The sequence below is a fragment of the Mustela erminea genome, chromosome 9 (genome assembly GCF_009829155.1).
Source record: "Mustela erminea isolate mMusErm1 chromosome 9, mMusErm1.Pri, whole genome shotgun sequence".
Classification (NCBI taxonomy): domain Eukaryota; kingdom Metazoa; phylum Chordata; class Mammalia; order Carnivora; family Mustelidae; genus Mustela; species Mustela erminea.
Window position 1 is genome coordinate 52,427,368 of NC_045622.1, and position 18,058 is coordinate 52,445,425.

The window sequence follows — 18,058 nt, forward strand, 5'->3', positions numbered from 1 at the left end:
CCACTGAGCCACCAAGGCGCCCGAGGTGCGGTTCTTAGAACATAAAATTTGCAGTATTGAAGTGTATTAATTGGTTTTAGTATATTCACTGTATTGTACACTATAACCACTATCTAGTTCCAGAACATTTCCATTACCTTCAAAATAACCTCCATACCTATTAACAACAGTCCCGGTCACAGCCCCCTCTCCCAATCCTCTGGCAGCCAATAATGTACTTCTGTCTCAATGGATTTGCCTATATTGGACATTTCTTGTGATTGGGAATCATAAAAATTATGTGGCCTTTTGTGTCTGAGTCTTTAATTTAACATAATGATTTTAAGGTTTATCCATATTGGAACATGCATCAGTATTTAATTTCTTTTTATTGCCAGATAGTATACCCTTATATGCATAATACCACATTGTATTAATCCATATCATCAGTTAATGATCATGTGGAATTATTCTCTAACAGTAATGTACCAGTTTTTGTATGACTGTGTATTTTCATTTCTCCTGTCTGTATACCTAAGATTGTAATTGATGGGTCACATGGTAATTTTATGTTAAGTTTTTTGAGGAACTGCCAGACTTTTTTTTATAGCCATTGTACCATTTTACCTTCCCACCAGCAATTTATGGGTGTTTCAGTTTCTCCAGAACTTAGTTTTTAATAATAATGGTAAGGGCTGGGTGCCTGGGTGGCTCAGTGGGTTAAGCTGCTGCCTTCGGCTCAGGTCATGATCTCAGGGTCCTGGGATCGAACCCCACGTCGGGCTCTCTGCTCAGCAGGGAGCCTGCTTCCCTCTCTCTCTGTCTGCCTCTCTGTCTACTTGTGATCTCTCTGTGTCAAATAAATAAATAAAATCTTTAAAAAAAAATAATGGTAAGGGCTAATATTTGAGCGCTTAGTATATACTAGGTCTTATGCTATTTTATGTACGTTATATAGTTGAAAACAGCCCCCATATCATGGCAAATTAAACTACTCCCAAGGTCACATAGATAGTAGATACTGAAGCAAGGATTATACACAAGTTTGTCTCATGTCACCATGAATACTTAACAGAAAGTATTTCATATATTGGAAAATATTTCCACATACTTTTAACTTTGTAAAATGTTCCCTAAAGAGTACTGTTTACTCTGTGGTAAGGTGTGAGCAGCCATAATTTATGCTCATAACTGGATTGCATGTGGTGATGTAGCAAGAGCTGGATATGTAATGGGGAAAACTATGAACTCTACTAATTACTATGTAGAAAAGTTACTTCTTTTGAACCCTCTGTTTTCTCATGAAAGTGTATTTAACTATTCTCAGCATATTGCCTTTGTCAAATAGTTGGAAACTAGCAAATGTTATTTAAAAAATAATGAATAGGGGGCGCCTGGGTGTCTCAGTGGGTTGGAGCCTCTGCCTTCGGCTCGGGTCATGGTCCCGGGGTGCTGGGATCGAGCCCTGCGTTGGGCTCTCTACTCCGCGGGGAGCCTGCTTCCTCCTCTCTCTGCCTGCCTCTCTGCTTACTTGTGATTTCTCTCTGTCAAATAAATAAATAAAATCTTTTTAAAAAATAAATAAAAATAAAAAATAATGAATAGGAAAACAGCATAGTGATTTTAAGGAACTTTTTTCTTTGCTGTGGCTGGCATTCCTTTGGAAACCAACAGCAGCTTGGCCCAAATTATCTATACCTGTGGATATAGAAGTACTGGGTTTTATTTTCTTTGGTTTTTTCCTGAACAACTATGTAACTTCAGGTGGTTCAATGAATGTTTTGTGATAATAATATACCTGAAGGCCTTCCCATAGAGCAACTATCTGAATTACCTTAATTATGGCTGGGAAACCTCTTGTGATAAGTGTGCCCTTGAGTAGACTTCAGGACCCCACTTTTCTTAAGATTTTTTTTCCCCCAAGTGTGCACACCTGTCAGTTACATATTTAGAAGTACCGTTCCTTCACAGCAGTTATTTACTTAGTAAACATTCCTATAGCTCGAATATTAATGTGTTTTTAAAGAAGTTATATAAAAATCGTAAAGTTTTTTCTTATTGCTTTAGCTCAGCAGATAAACCTAGGAAGTAAAAATAAAATCTTACAGAGTTTCCTAAGTATAAAATGTTCCTACCATTGAAAATTGTTGTGTTACTTTATATACTTATTGCTATTCTTGTTTAAGCTGAAAATGAGAGGATGGAGTATATAAAATTTATGTCATATTTTAAAAACTTTTTCTGGGGCCACTTGGGTGGTACAGTTGGTTGAGCATCAGACTCTTGGTTTTGGCTCAGGTTGTGATCTCAGGGTCATGAGATCCAGTCCCTTGTCAGCCTCCTGCTCAGCATACAGTCTGCTTTGGTTCTCTCTCTCTCTCTCTCAAATAAATATTAAAATTTTTAAATAAAATATTTATTTATTTGACACAGAGAGAGAGAGAGAGGGAGGGAACACAAGCAGGGGGAGTGGGAGGGGGAGAAGCAGGCTTCCTGCAGAACAGGGAGCCTGACCCAGGGCTTGATCCCAGGACCACAGAATTATGACCCTAGCTGAAGGCAGACACCTAATGACTGAGCCAGCCAGGTGGCCCAATAATTCTTAAAACAACAACAACAACAACAACAACTATTTTTGACTGTTGTCTATGGTACAAAATATGTATTTTTGAAATTTAACAACTTGCAAAATTCAAGATACCTACCTTATATCATATGCAAAAATTAAATTCTTTCAACAATCTAAATGAAGGTGGTGAAACAGACCTCTTAGAATAAAACACAGGGATAGATCTTCATAACCTTAGATTTGGCATGATACTTAGATAAGACCCCAAAATCATGTCAACAAGAGAAAGATGAATTGGACTTGATCATGATCATCAAAGGACATGATGAAGTGCAAAGACAACCTACAGAATGGAAGAAAATATTTGCAAATTATGTAAGTGATTAGAATTTAATATCCAGAGTATATAAGAAACTCCTAAAACCCAACAAAACAATAACCCAATTTAAAAATGAGCAAAATATTTGAGTAGACATTTGTCCAAAGATGTACCAAGATTAATAAATAGCACACAACAAAGTACTCATCATCTTTAGTCATTGGAGAAATGCAAATCAAAACCACAGTGAGATATCATTTTACACCTGAGGATGTCTATTAAAAAAAAAAAGGAAAGGAAAGAAGTATTGGTAAGGTTGTGAAGTTATTGAAACCCTCCTCCTGTGCTCCTAATGGGAATGCAGAATGGTGCAGCTGCTGTGGAAAGCAGTTTGACAGTTCCTCAAAAAGCTAAACATAGAATTGCCATATGACCCAACAATTCCACTCCTAGCTGTATCCTTAAGAGAATTGAAAACAGAGACTCAGATATTTGTATCCAGTGTTTATTATGGAATAACTCCTAATAGTCAAATGATTGAAACTACCCAGTTGTCATTCGACAGATGAATAGATAAGGAAAATGTGGTATATTCATACAATGGACTATCTTTAATTCCTCAAAAGGAATAGAGTTCTTACACTTGCTACAACATGGATAAACCTTGAAAATATGGTAATGTGAAAGAAGCTAGGCACAAAAGGACAAATACTGGTTGGTTCCACTTATATGAACTATCTAGAACAGGTTCTACTTCATAGAAACAGAAGGTATATAGGTTACCAGGTGCCGCAAGGTGGGAGGAAAGTGGGGAGGTACTGCTTTGGGTTAAAGAGTTTCTATTTGGGTGATAAAGAAGTTTGGGAAATAAAACGTGATAATGGTTATACAACATCGTGAATGTAATTAATGCCACTGAATTGTGCACTTAATGGTTAAAATGGCAAATTTTATTTTAAAATTTTATGTAGATGTATATGTATATAATCTCCCCACAATAAAATTATGAGGAGTACAACCATTGGGGAATTTTCTGTAGACCTAGCAGTAATCTTAGCTTCAACATTTCACTGTCATGTTGGATACAGAGCATACATAAAACGGGAATCCATTCAGTGTAATATTGGGTTTATTAACCTTAAAAATAAAACTGTGCGTTCTTTTACCAGAGAAATGGGTTATTAGGGAATAGCAGAGACTTGCAGTTAAGCTCAAGCAAGCTGGGCAAGTCCAGAGAACAAAGGGGAGGACCTATCTTTTCATGGAGGGAAGGAGGTGTTGGGAGGGACTGTAATCTAAGAGTCCTAAACTGAGAGTTTATAGTATAGTGGCTTTTCATTGGCTGAGTTGTGACTGTCTCTCATTGGCTGGGCTGTTTACTGGCAAGAAGAAAACCTTTCTTCTGGCTGGGATAGTCATGTAGTACTTGTTCATCTGCAGTTGATTAGAGATAGGACATGAGGGCTTCCACTTCTGGCCTCATGAGTGCTTTTTTTTTTTTAAGATTTGTATTTATTTATTTGATAGAGACTACAAGTAGGCAGAGAGGCAGGCAGAGAGAGAGAGGAGGAAGCAGGCTCCCCGCTGAGCAGAGAGCCCGATGCAGGGTTCAATCCCAGGACCCTGAGATCATGACCTGAGCAGAAGGCAGAGGCTTTAACCCACTGAGCCACCCAGGTGCCCCTCCTGAGTGCATTTTAAATGAGGTTAATTACCCAGAAAATAAATGTAGGAAATTAAAACAAGTCACCAATAATTTTATTTAAATCTTAGACATGTTATGTGTGTGTGTGTTTAAAATGAAAATATCATGAGCAATGTTTATGTACAGTTTGAAGAACACTGATCTACTTCCTACCAGCTCTTAATTCCTTCTGTTTCTACTAGTGTCCCAATTGGTTCTGGAAATGTTTTTAGGTTTGCATTTACATAAGGAAGCTATAGCATGGTGAGTGGTTAATAAGCATCTTTCTTATCTTTTTACCAGCAGCAAAACCTCTACTTTACAGGGAAGATCCTGAAATTCAAAGTGGTAATTCAGAGTGGGAATTGATTGAAACAAGATCACATTGCTGATAGGGAGAGCAAGGATTTGAATCTCAACCTCTATGATCCTAAAAACCTTATCTCCCGTTATACTTTGATTTACCTAGATTACTGATATAAAGCAGATTTCTTGGAAAGAGGCACTTAACAATCACACTCTTTTCATTTTAATTGCATTTTAGGTATATGGTTAATCTTACTTATGAATATAAAATAGCTTTGATAGAGATTTTATTTTTCTTGCTTGACTTATTTTACATATTTTCAGGGTACCTTTTCCTTGACCAAGACTTCAGAATAGGTTACTTTGAGAGTAGCCTTTCAAATTTTTGCCATGTTGTAAATGTGCCCTATTTATAAGTTAACTGAGATTTCAGCTGCTTATCCCTCTAATCCTGAGCTCCTTCAGCAGCTGTTACAGTATCTTACTTATCCTTGTGGCAAGTACAGTGTCTGGGACATAGTACATCCTGATAAAATGTGGAATGAGCTAATTAATTAACATATGCTTATACTCTGTCAGTTGGGAGCTTTGGTATTTCTTTTGAGGTTTTTAAAACCCTATTGCTTGGGCACCTGGGTGGCTTGGTTGGTTGAACAACTGCCTTCGGCTCAGGTCATGATCCCAGAGTCCCGGGATTGAGTCCCACTTGGGCTCCCTGCTCCGTGGGGAGTCTGCTGCTTCTTCTGACCTTCTCCCCTCTCATACTCTCTCTCCCTGTCTCTCTCTCAAATAAATAAATAAAATCTTTTTTAAAAGCACACACACAACAAACCCTGTTGCTTGAGATATCTCACCATTGAAACATTTCCTGTATATTTTTTAAGAAATTAAACATCTATTCTATACAAGTCTTAATGCATTCTTATAGGCAGTATTCGCAAATATCCCACAATAATAGTAAATCCTCTCAATAGTTAGAGCAGAGAACATTGCCACAGTAAATATTTACTGAGTGACCACTATCATGTCAGCAAGGCCTTGTACTTGATAGGTATCATAGAAAACAGAAAGAAGAATCAGACTTTGTATTGCTTTCAAAACTCTTGTAGTTTTGCAGGGTGCCTACCTCAGATGAAATAATGAGAAAGTTATACTGTAAATAGTAAAACCATATGTTAAATACGAAACTTACTGCTTTTGTAAGGTGCACAAGCACTAGGAACCTGAATCTGCCTCTCTCAGTAGTTTAGTGTGAGTTTCAATCCCTTTCCATTGAATTGTTGGAAAACGGGCTTTAGTGGGTCTTCTTCTAGGCATCAGACTCTACTATCCTGTCTTGCATAGTGCAACAGAACTGTTTTTTAATAGTGCTTCCAAATGCTTGTTGAGCCCTCATATTTACAAGCCATGGCCTATTTTTATAGCCTTGCTCACTCCCTTCCCTCACGGCCTTGTCTGTGTCCACTCCCAAATCCAAGCACTAGCTGTCTAGGGCTCTCAGGCTCAGCAGAAAGAACTTCTTTCTTCACCCTCACATTGACAGGACATACCAGTATCACCCACATCCCCTTGGCTTTGCATATTGTTTTTTTCTTCCTGAAATTCTCTTCACCTCCTTGTCTTGTAAAACCTATTCATCCTTCAGGTCCTAACATAAAAGTCACCACTTAAATAAAACCTTCCTCTTGAGTTGTTGCAGTTGATACCATTTTGTCCATTGGCTGTATTAGGGTTTCTCTCCTCTCTATTTCTGTGGTAGTTGATAAATGTATTAGTTGCTCAGTTTGTAGATAACTTCTTGACCATCCTTTCCCCCTGTAATTATATGTTTCCATCTTTCTTTCTGAGTCGTGCACTTCTTAAAGCAGAGACTGTTAACCTTTCCCCTCCCAATGTGTAGTATGTTCAGTTTAGCCCTCCAGGAATAATACGACATACAAAACTGTTGGACATAATTAAATATTAGGTCAGGGAAACTTGGTGGGTTGTAATTTGAATATAAAGAATGGACCTAGATAGTTTATAATTCTCATTCTAGCCTTTGTTCACAATTCTGTTGGTGACAGCTGACCTGAATAACTATATACTGATTTCACCATGAATGACTATGGATACCAATTATTGTTAACTCTCATTCCTTGGGTAAAGCATATTACTTCCTGAGGATAAGAGCACATACATCTAAGGCTTGTGAGAATTGACTGCATTAATATTTTATTTATGTTTGTTTTTTAAAGATTTTATTTATTTGTCGGAGAGAGAGAGACAGAGAGCGCACAAACTGGGGGAGTGGCAGGCTGAGGGAGAAGCAGGCTCCCCACTGAGCAAAAAGCCTAATGCAGGACTCGATCCCATGACTCTGGAATCATGATCTGAGCCAAAGGGAGACACGTAACCGACTGAGCCACCCAAGTGCCCCAACTGCATTAATGTTTGAAAGCAATAAAAACAATAGATGGCACATAGTAAATATGCAATAAATGTTAGCTGTTAGTACTATTCTAGTAAGAGTTTTTAATGTTCTTAAAGATGTGTTATGTTGGATGGTGGTTAGCCAAAAAGAATTTTTTAAAAAATTAAAGTAAAAGCATTATTTTTGTGTTTCTTTCATTCATTTATTAGATACTTGTTTTGTATCTGCTGGGTCCCATACTTTGTTACAAGCTAGGGGTATGAAGATAAGTTGACTTCTCAGCACTCAGATTTTATTTGACTCAGATTTGAAAAGGTTTGTATGAAGACTGTATGGTCCAGTGGAAAGAACTCTGAAGCAGGAATCCTAAGCTTCCAGCCCTAGCTCAGTCACTGACTTTGAAGGAGATACTTCTTAGATGTCATATGGATCACCTCAGACTCCGTTAGGTACAAAACAAACCTCTTATCAGCTCCCTTCTCCGAGGGATTATCCTATCTTAATACTTTTGTTTAAAGCACTTTTGTCCTTTGTTTGTTCAAGGTAAGGAATGTAGATGTCACCTTTGTTTTTCCTTTCCAGTCACTGTCCACATATGTTCTGTCAAAAGTCCTGGATTCTGGGCGTCTGGGTGGCTCAGTGGGTTAAGCCGCTGCCTTTGGCTCGGGTCATGATCTCGGGGTCCTGGGATCAGGTCAGTCGTTGCAGGATCAGGTCCCGCATCGGGCTCTCTGCTCAGCAGGGAGCCTGCTTCCCTCTCTTTCTCTGCCTGCCTCGCTGCCTACTTGTGACCTCTCTCTGTCAAGTAATAAATAAAAGTCTTTAAAAAAAAAAAAAAAGTCCTGTATTCTATCCCCAATTCCCCAAGATGCAGTTCCTTCTTTTTGTTCCCACTACTGCCACCATAGTCCATGGCATCATTATCTCTCTCTTTTTTTAAACTATATCTCTTGGTTATGATTAATTTTCTTCGTTTGTTTTGAAAGATTTTATTTATTTATTTATTTGACAGAAAGACCATGAGAGAGGGAACACAAGCAGGGGGCATGGGAGAGGGAGAAGCAGGCTTTGCTGCTGAGCAGGGAGCCCAGTGCAGGGCTGGATTCCAGGACCCAGGGTTCACAACCTGAGCTGAAGGTAGATGCCCAACGACTGAGCCACCCAGGTGCTCCAGCATCATTATCTCTTGCCTTAAAATTGGTTTCCAAGTTTCCATTTTTTCCCCTTTACAATCCATTTACAGCAGCTATTCATGGATCAGATTTTGTTATTCCCCCATTTAAAATCTTCCAGTGGCCTCCCATTTTATTTGAAATAAAATCTTAATTTCTTACCTTGGCCTCCATAGTTTTGCCCTTGCTTACCTCTTTAACTTTATCTTCTGCCACTTTCCCCTTTGTTCTGCTTAATTTATACTGATCTTTTTTTCTGTTTTTCTAATATGCCAGACTTGAAGGCCTTTGTGCTAGCTTGTTTCTTCTGCCTGGAGCATTCCTACTTCACATCTTCTTGTGGCTGATTTCTCTGTCTCAACTTTTTATGTCAAATGTCAACTTTTTTAATGAGGCCTTCTCTGAGCACCCAACCAGAGTGATACACAATCTTTCTGTAGCACAATACTGTTTTGTTTTCAACATAGCATTTGCCTCTACTTGATATTTTCTTATTTTTACCTGCTATACTATCTTTAAGAACATAAGCTCTGTGATAGCAGGTTGACTGTCTGCTTCCTCATGGTATCCCAGCTCCTTGACTAGTTTCTGTCATAGAGTAGGTACTCAGTAAATATTGTTGGAATCTCCAGATCAATTAATCTCTTTATAAACTTAACGTGTTTCTCAATTATAAAGTAGAGATTTTCATCTGAATGGTATCTGAAGACAGCCCCCCCCACCTTGATAAATAAAGGCAGTGAAGACAGACTTTATTCACTAATTATTGTGGTAGGAGGAGGAGCTGAGCTCAATTCCAGTTTGTCCCGAGGTGACTGGTATTTTAAAGGGAGTCAGAGGGTTTCAGGAAGTGGACATGAGGGAGGAAAAGGGGGATAGAGAAAGGAACAGTCACAAAAAGTAAGTTTGAGGATTGGTCTGAAAGTTGGTCAGTCAACTTGTTTAGGCCTTCTGTGCCTGCTAACTTTGAAAGATAAACTTTCTGCCTTCCCACAGAGTCTAGGGGGTCCTGTCCTTCTGATGATTATAAATCAAAGGAATGGCTTTCCAGTCCTTGGGAAAGACACTCTTATAGGAGATACATATATATCTCAAAGGGACAGAGAGAAGATTTACAATTGTAAGGTTTTGTTTGTTTATTTTTCAAATAAATGGAAAAGGGAATTCAGGGACTTAGATCAGGTGTTGGTTGGAACACACAGTAAATTATTTTGGAAACCTTGAATTTTCTAGACAGGAACTCAGGGAGCAGAGTGGTTCCAGGGACAAGTCCTGAGGCTGCAAGAAGCCATTAGAGTTACTTAGTATCTCTCGCTCTCTCTTTTTAAGATTTTCTTTATTTATTCAAGAGGAAGAGCACATACGTGAACATGAGTGGGGGGGCAGGTTTAGTCTCTTAATTCAGGGGTTTGGATGTTCATGCTGAAGGTTTTTACAGTTCTTTGCTCCACCCCATCCCTCCCCTTTTTAATGCCCCCCCCCAACCCGGCCCCCTTTTAATGGTTTATGTTCTGTGTTGTCAAAAAGAGAAGGATTATATGTCTCCAAGATTAATGTGTTAATGATCTCGCTGAGATAAATTCTATGTATTTGCTGTGTAGGCATGTGAAACCACCTTTCCTGTAAATACTGAGATGATGTGGACTTTTAAATCTGCCCCCCCCCTTTCCATCCTCATCTTTGTTTTTCTGTGTGTAAATTAGGAGGAAAAGACAGCCCCCGGGGTTACTGGAATGGCAGCAGGCACATGGCCAAGAGGCCTAAATGGCATTCAGCCTTGCAGGCACAGAACTTTGATTTCATGTGTGTATCAGAAAGACTGTTCCTGGGGCACCATGCAGGGTGATACAACAGGATATGACCTCTCATTAACCAGATTAGAGAGACTCAAACATAAAACCAGTATTATGGAACAATAACTTAGGGTGATAAATATGAACGTTATACAAAAATGTTCATGTTTTAAATACTGGAACATTCTCTAAAGAGAAATTGCATGCAAAACCAAATTATATTTGCAAGACTGATTAGAATCAAGTTGGGGCATGGGGAGTTAATATGAATTAATAATCTAATAATAAGGATCCTCTTCCTTCAAGTGATGCAGACTGTTGCCAGGTCCTCAGACCCAGAGGGGTTCTCTCAGGATCAGCCAAGAGGGTCCTTGGCTTTCCCCCCCCTTTTTTTCCCCATCAAATCACATGCCCTCCTAATGTCCATCACGCAGTTACCCCCCACCCACCTCCCTTCTAGCAGCCTGGCTTTGTGCAGAATAGAAATCAAATGTGAGCCAACAGGAAGTGAGAGCAGAGTTTATTAAAGATGTAGAGAGAGTGCAGATATAGAGAGAACGTCTGGGAGACTCAGAAAGGAAAGGAAACTGAGTCTTGCTTGGGGTCTGCGTTTTTATTGAGGATTGTTGTCTGGTTCACGTGTCTTCTCAGGCATCCGGAGACTAAGTTCAGTGTTAGATGTTCCTCATAAGTCACTTACGTACCAGTGCCAGCCAGGGATCTTGGAAAGCACTCATGCTGACCCTGCCTGGTTACTCCTTAGATATTATCTATTGTGCTGGAAGACTTCCAAAGAAGTCATTACCTCCTTATCTGTTCCATAAGATGTGTATGGTGAGGGTGTAGATCCTAAAAGGAATAGAAGCAGGAAAAGAAGCAGTTTTTCAAGGGGTCCTTTTAGTTTCCCTGTCTCACAAGGATCCAAGAATAGCTATAATAGACAGTCTCATAGACACAGTTTCTGGCACTCTAGGCAAACATAGGCCCATGGGCCAAATCTGGCCTGCTGTCTACTTATGTATGGCTTGAAAACTAAGAGTGTTTTTTACATATTTAAATGGTTTGGAGAATGGTTGACATACGAAAATTATATGAAATTCAGATTTCCTTATCCATAAATAAAGTGGTATTGGAACACAGCCAAGTTTACTCATTTATGTATTTTCTGTGGTTGCTTTTTGCACTATAGCAGCAGAGTTGAATAGTTGAAAATAGACCATATGGTCTACAAAACCTGAATTATTTCCTATTTGGCCCTTAACAGAACAAGTTTGCTGACCCTTCGCATAGATTTATATAGTTCTGCATAATTATTTTTCATTTAAAGTATTCTTTTTTTTCTAATTTTACAATCTTTACTTTGTGATAGCAGTAGGTCATAGCTGTTTGGGCAAATATGATACTAGGTTTCAAGGTTTATTTTTCTATAAATGGCACAATAATATGTCTGTATTGCCTTATTAAAGAACCAAATGAGTAGCATATTCACCTCCAAATATCAGCACAGAAGTTTTGTACCCTAAGCGATAAATAAGGAAGGTTAGTAATTGAAGGTAAGCAGTAATATACCTTAAGATAGAGGCAGAGAGGCCTCTGTCTTAATTATCTATTTATTTACCTCTCTTTCACTTTCACTTTTCTCCCCTTTCACATGATAAAAGATAATTAAGAGTTGTTCATTTGTATTTGGTATCTGACTACATGAGCCATTGGCTGTGCCTCGGTTCTTGGGTTGTCAAGCAGGCGTTGGAGCTGTTTTCATTCTCAGCCTCTCTCAGATGCTGACTGTGAGCATTCCCACCCTCAGACTGAGCCTCTAAGATTGTCAGCCAACATCCTCTTCTTTCCAGGGGTATGGTATGTAGCGGGACACTCAGTAGGTGCTTCATCCAAGTCATATACTGGGTTGTCCATTCTTGATTATCCCTCTGATTTTGTTTTAAATTGAGATATTAGTCACACACCATGACATTTACCCTTTTATTTATTTTTTTTAAGGATTTGATTTACTTGACAGAGATCACAAGTAGGCAGAGAGGCAGGCAGAGAAAGAGGGAAGCAGGCTACCTGCTGATCAGAGAGCCCCATGCGGGGCTCGATCCCAGGACCCTGAGCGGAAGGCAGAGGCTTTAACCCACTGAGCCACCCAAGCGCCCCAGACATATACCCTTTTAAAATAAACAATTCAGCGTTTTTTAGTATACTCATTAGGTTGTGCAGTCATAACCACTATCTTAAATCTAGAACATTTTATCACTCTGAAAAGGAATTTGCTCATTAGCAGTCACTCCCTGTTCCTCCCTCTACCTTCCCCCTGGTAACTATTAGTAAACTTACAGTCTGTGTTTGACTGTTGTGTAAGTTTCATATACATAGAGCCATACAGTATGTAACCTTTTGTATCTGGTTTCATTCACTGGGCATAATGTGTTTTATGTTTATCTAAACTGTACAGTGTATCAGTACTTCATTTCTTTTTATAGCTGTATAAAATTCCACTGTATGGATTTCTGGATATTCCATATATTATTTATCCATTTTTCAGTTGATGGATATGTGGGTTGTTTCCACCTTTTAACTATTCTTAAAAATGCTACTATGAATGTTATATAGGTTTTTGCATGGGCATGTATTTTCACTGTTCCTGTATAAATACCTAGAAATGGAATTGCTAAGTCATGTGATAGCTCAGTGTTAACATTTTGAGAACTGCTTAGCTTTTTAATGAAACATCTGCACCACTTTAGATTCCCATCAACAACCTGTGCATTTTGGTCTCTCCACATCCTCACACCATTTACTATTTTCTTCAAGATTTATTTTTTGTTTGCAAGGGAGAGCGCGCCAGCATGTGAGCTTGGGGTGGGGTAGAGAGAGAAACTCCAGCAGAATCACCACGAGCTGAGAGCATGGAGCCGGATGTGGGGCTGGGTCTCAGGACCCTGAGATCACTGAGCTGCGAGTCTTACTTTTCTTTTTTGATACAACTGTCCTTATGGATATGAAGTAGTATTCCATTGTGGTTTTAATATGTGTTTACTTAATGACTAATGATAATCATATTTTCCTATCCTTGTTCGCCATTTGTATATATTTGTCAAAAGATCCTTCAGATTCTGACCTTTTTAGCTTTTGATATAATTACTTTAGGGTCCTCCCTATGTAATATTTGCCAAATTTCCTTTTCCTTTGTATATGAATTTTTTTTCTCTCTACACTATGTAGTGCTGTCAGCCAGAAACATGTGGTATTCCAGAGAATGGAGAGCTTATTCTTCCCTTTGTGCCTTTGAAGATCTCCCATTATGTCGTTCTTGGCCTGTTTGCCTTATTTTCACTTTCTATCCTAACAATAATCTCATATGATTTTATTATATAGTTTTGTAAAAAAACAATTATATACTGGTGCTGAACAGGAAAAGGGCAGCATTCCTAGGAGGGCCAGCTTGGTCTTATTCTTGGGTTAATGTGATTATATAAGCAATTCCACTTGGCCTGCTTATGTTTCTGCTGTCTGCCTATCTAGCTAATTGCCCAAGCTCCCAAATAATCTTGTCCCTTGGTTGGTTCTTCTCTCTTGACCTTCGTTATACTCCTTGCCTCTTGGATTATGAAAAATGATTATGAAAAATGATACAAAGTGTCTACTGACTCCACAAAGAGCATGGAGTCAGTAGACACTTTGTATCATTTTTCATGCCTGTTTGTAACATTTAAGGTCAGTATTGTTACTGTTCCCCTTTTATTGCTGAAGAAACTGGCTCACTGAGGTCATACAACCCATGGCATTTCTTCTGATTAATACTTATTATTGAGTGGTGTGGTTATCCATATCTTCTTTCCTCAGATTGTTACAGTGGCTCTGATTTGCCTGAAATGCTTGTATAGGGAGAGAAACCTAGAAATGTAAGTTATGGCCACATTTTAGAAGGTCTCAAATGCCAAACAAAGGGATCTTTACGCAAAAAAAAAATGAGGACATTGCGGTGGTGAATGGCTTTTTAAAAAATGTGCTTACAGGGGGTTTGGGTAGCTCAGCATCCTACTCTTGATTTTCGCTCACATTGTGATCTTGGGGTCATGGGATTGAGCCTCACATTGGGCTCTGCACTCAGAGCAGAGTCTGTCTCTCCCTTTCTCTCTGCTTCCCCCTACCTCCATTCTCTCTCTCTCTCTCTCAAATAAATAAATAAAATAAAATCACTCTTTTAAAAATGTGCCTATAATTTGACATGATTTTTGAATGCCTACCTCTATTCTAGGCGTGGAGATAAATAAACTATTGTCCTCCAGGAACTTCTAGGCCATTTGGAAGGGGAATTAGATAATTTTTGCATTTGGGAAAATGTGCCATAAAACATGTATAAAATTCTTGAGAGTAAAGGAGAGAGCTCTAGAGATCACTGCCTACCTTAAATTAAGTCATTAGTCACAAGTAAGCATTTCTGGTGTATTTAAGGATGCGTTTGGCTTGGAATGTATTTGTTATAAACTTGTTCCATTATAAATATGTATAAATATAGTTAACATAATTACACAATAAAATACCAATGTAAATATAAATTGTTTTTATGTATTAAGATATTAACTTTGTTTGACAGATATGCCAAGAGTTTAATAGCACCTGGGCATGGGAGATGGAAAAGAAGGGCTATCTTGAAATGAGTGTTGAATGCAAACTAGCACTCCTAAAGGTAATGAATTTATTATGTTTTACAATTATTTTAATTAATTCACCAATAGTTGTTTCAAGAATAATGTTATCTAAAAGCTTTAATAAAAAGAATCATTGGAAATTTTATACATAATAAAATTTGGGAGACTAGTACACGGTGCTTTTGAAATATAATATGATTTTTGTGTCATTGATAATATTAAACCTGTAAATTTAAGTAATAACTTGAAATAATATCTCTTTAAATTGTTTATTCTAAACAGGTTGTACAAAAGTGGGGAGAGGATAGTAAAAGATGGATAAACTATACATATTTTTTTCTGCTCCCATCTCTGAATTAGTTCTGTGGTTAAACATACCACATTTAGGTAATGGGGTATTTTAAACCATGTTTTGACTATTTTCCAGTACCTCTGCGAGTGTCAGTTTGATGACAATCTCAAATTCAAGAACATTATCAATGAGGAGGATGCTGATACCATGCGTCTCCAACCAATTGGCCGAGACAAAGATGGCCTCATGTACTGGTACCAGTTGGACCAAGATCATAATGTCAGAATGTACATAGAAGAACAGGATGATCAAGATGGCTCTTCATGGAAATGCATTGTCAGGTATCTTTATTGGAATCTTTTCACATTTCTTTGTGTGTTTCTTTAATCTCTTCTGTATGAGAATATAATCTCTGAGGCTAAGGCAGTCCTTTTTTTTGTGGAGTTGGAGACTTGCCAGGACCTAGCCTAGTGCCCAGCACAATACCCATAGTGGACCCTTAATTATTTCTCAAACAAATATATTTAACATGGTGGTCCATATCAGCACATGTACCTTACACGTTAGGAAGCTGGAATCTGACAAAAGGTAATGCAAAGAAAAACCCATTGTTAGGAATACAAGATAAGCAGTATTTGATTTTCTATTAGATATTATTTATTTATTTCTAATTGTTTTAATTTGGCCAGTTCATTTTCTCACTTTAGTGTATTTTTAATCTTTACATACGTTTCTTTATTAGGGTTCTGAAGAAATCTGAGGAATATTTTGCACTTTTGGGGGCATAGTTCTTTTTTAAAAAAATCTTGGTTTCTTATTTGTATTTTTTATTATATTTTATTTTTAAGCAGTCTGCACCTAGTTGGGGCTCAAATCCATAACCCTGACATCAGAAGTTGCATATTCTACAAACCAAGCCACCCCCTCTTATTTATATTGATAGATATATTTGAGTGAAAACATTTCATGTAAAACTTAAAATAAAATTTTTATTTTTTAGTCAGTGACACTGGGATCGTTATTCAGAACTTTATATCTCTGGGGCACCTGGTTGGCTCAGTTGGTTAAGCCTCCATCTCTTGATTTCGGCTCAGGTCATGATTTTGGGGTTGTGGAGTCTAGCCCTGCCTTTGGCTCCTTGCTCAGCAAGGAGTCTGCTGGAGATTTTCTCTCTGTCCCTCCCCGCTGCTCTTTTATGTTCTGTCTCTCTTTCAAATAAATAAATCTTAAAAAGAAGAATCTTTGTGTCTCTAATATTCTGTTTTTTACAGTGTGATAATTTAGAATTTGTTCCATTAATATCCATAGTTTATCTTAATTTTGAAATGATTAGAATCTATAAATAAATCTGTAACTAAAGTAGGGAAAACTAGTGAATGTATAACTGGCTTATGAAAAACTTCTTGACTTCAACTCAATCTCTGATTTTGCTCGTTTTGAGTTTTAGCAGATTTTTGTTAGTGGTTATTGTTTTAAAGAGATAATCTGTGGAAATTTAGAGTATTTATTTGGGTCAGGGAGGCTCAACTTTCATGCCTTAAGAATAAATGTGAATTGAATGAATTTATAGGGGAATGTTTTGTAAGCACCCATCAATTATAATATATTATGGTTCTCCATATAGTTAATCTACTAAATGGAGATTATCAAAGTAGTCCTGAAATGAAATTCATTTACCTTCTCTCCTTGTGAATACATACACTGAATGAAATTCTTTTCATGTCTTACCACTTCTACTATTTCCTCTATCAACTTTGCATAGTTACTTAAGAGATATTCTCTCCTATTTTGTAGACAAAGAAAATGTGACAGAAAAATAATTATGATTATTATTGATCTCTTGTAATGCTTTAAACAATTTGTAATGCATAGTGTTTTAATTAGATCATACCCTAATGGATGTTGTTAGAGAGGTGTTTAGGAAATGTGTTTAGAGTTAACTATGTTTAAATCTGGGTTCCGTTGCTTACCATCTGAAGGCAGATTGCTTAATTTCTTTGATATTCTCTTTCCTGCACTTTAAAATGAGCATGATAGTAAAGTTATTTTGAGAACTATATAAATTTATATTGTATACCAACTTGTGTAATTAAGTATGATGCTATGCAATTGTGGTCATACTGATGAATATAGCACAGCTCTAGGATCTGTAGATGAGCTTCAAGCACCTGTGGAAGTCCCTTTTATTGTAAATAGTAGCTCTTAGTTTTATTTAATATGTGTATTTTCTGGGAAGTACCATAGTTTTCCACAAATCCTCAATTTGGTCTGTTTGTGCTTCATATACTTGACACCTTCTGTGACGTGTCATATCAGTTCCTTTAAATTGATAAAATAGTCCTACTTTTGACAAATGTGGTGACTGTCTTGTTTATAGAAGTCTCTTAATTTTGTGAATGTTAATGTAAAAAGCTTTGTATTTTTCCTGCCTGTCGCCAAAATAATCATCTTAGTTGTCATTAAATACATTATGTGCCCCAAATAATATGTACGACATTATTCTACTTTCCCCTGATGCCATCCTTCCTGGAGTCTGGTATTTAGATTAGTATGCCAAACTCTAAGAAGAACATTAATATAGTAGAATAAGTCCTGTATGTGAAGAACCACAAAGAAGATGATTGAGTGAACGGAAAATATTTGATCCAGCAGAAATTTAGGGAGATAGAATTAATCTTTAAACATTTAAAGGATTGATTTGTTTAAGTATTTCTCTCAAGCAGGATGAGTGAGCCAGGATCAGTGAATACAAATTGTGGGAAAATAGAACTGAGCTTATAGAAGTGAGAACATTTGCTTTTTTATATTGCAGAGAAATTCTTGTCTTAAAACTGATAGATATTAAAAACATTTTCTAAAATTGTAGAATTAGGGTG

At 37.5% G+C, this 18,058-nt stretch overlaps 1 protein-coding gene across 2 annotated transcripts in view; it reads left to right on the plus strand.

Annotated features, from left to right (window-relative positions):
• Positions 1–18,058, plus strand: part of RSF1 (remodeling and spacing factor 1) — a 163,040-nt gene that overhangs the window by 73,217 nt on the left and 71,765 nt on the right. For both annotated transcript variants that reach the window (XM_032358042.1, XM_032358041.1), the window contains exons 3-4: positions 14,836–14,928; positions 15,318–15,523. In XM_032358042.1, the coding sequence (XP_032213933.1) occupies positions 14,836–14,928; positions 15,318–15,523 (299 nt within the window). The remainder of the gene's footprint in view (positions 1–14,835; positions 14,929–15,317; positions 15,524–18,058) is intronic.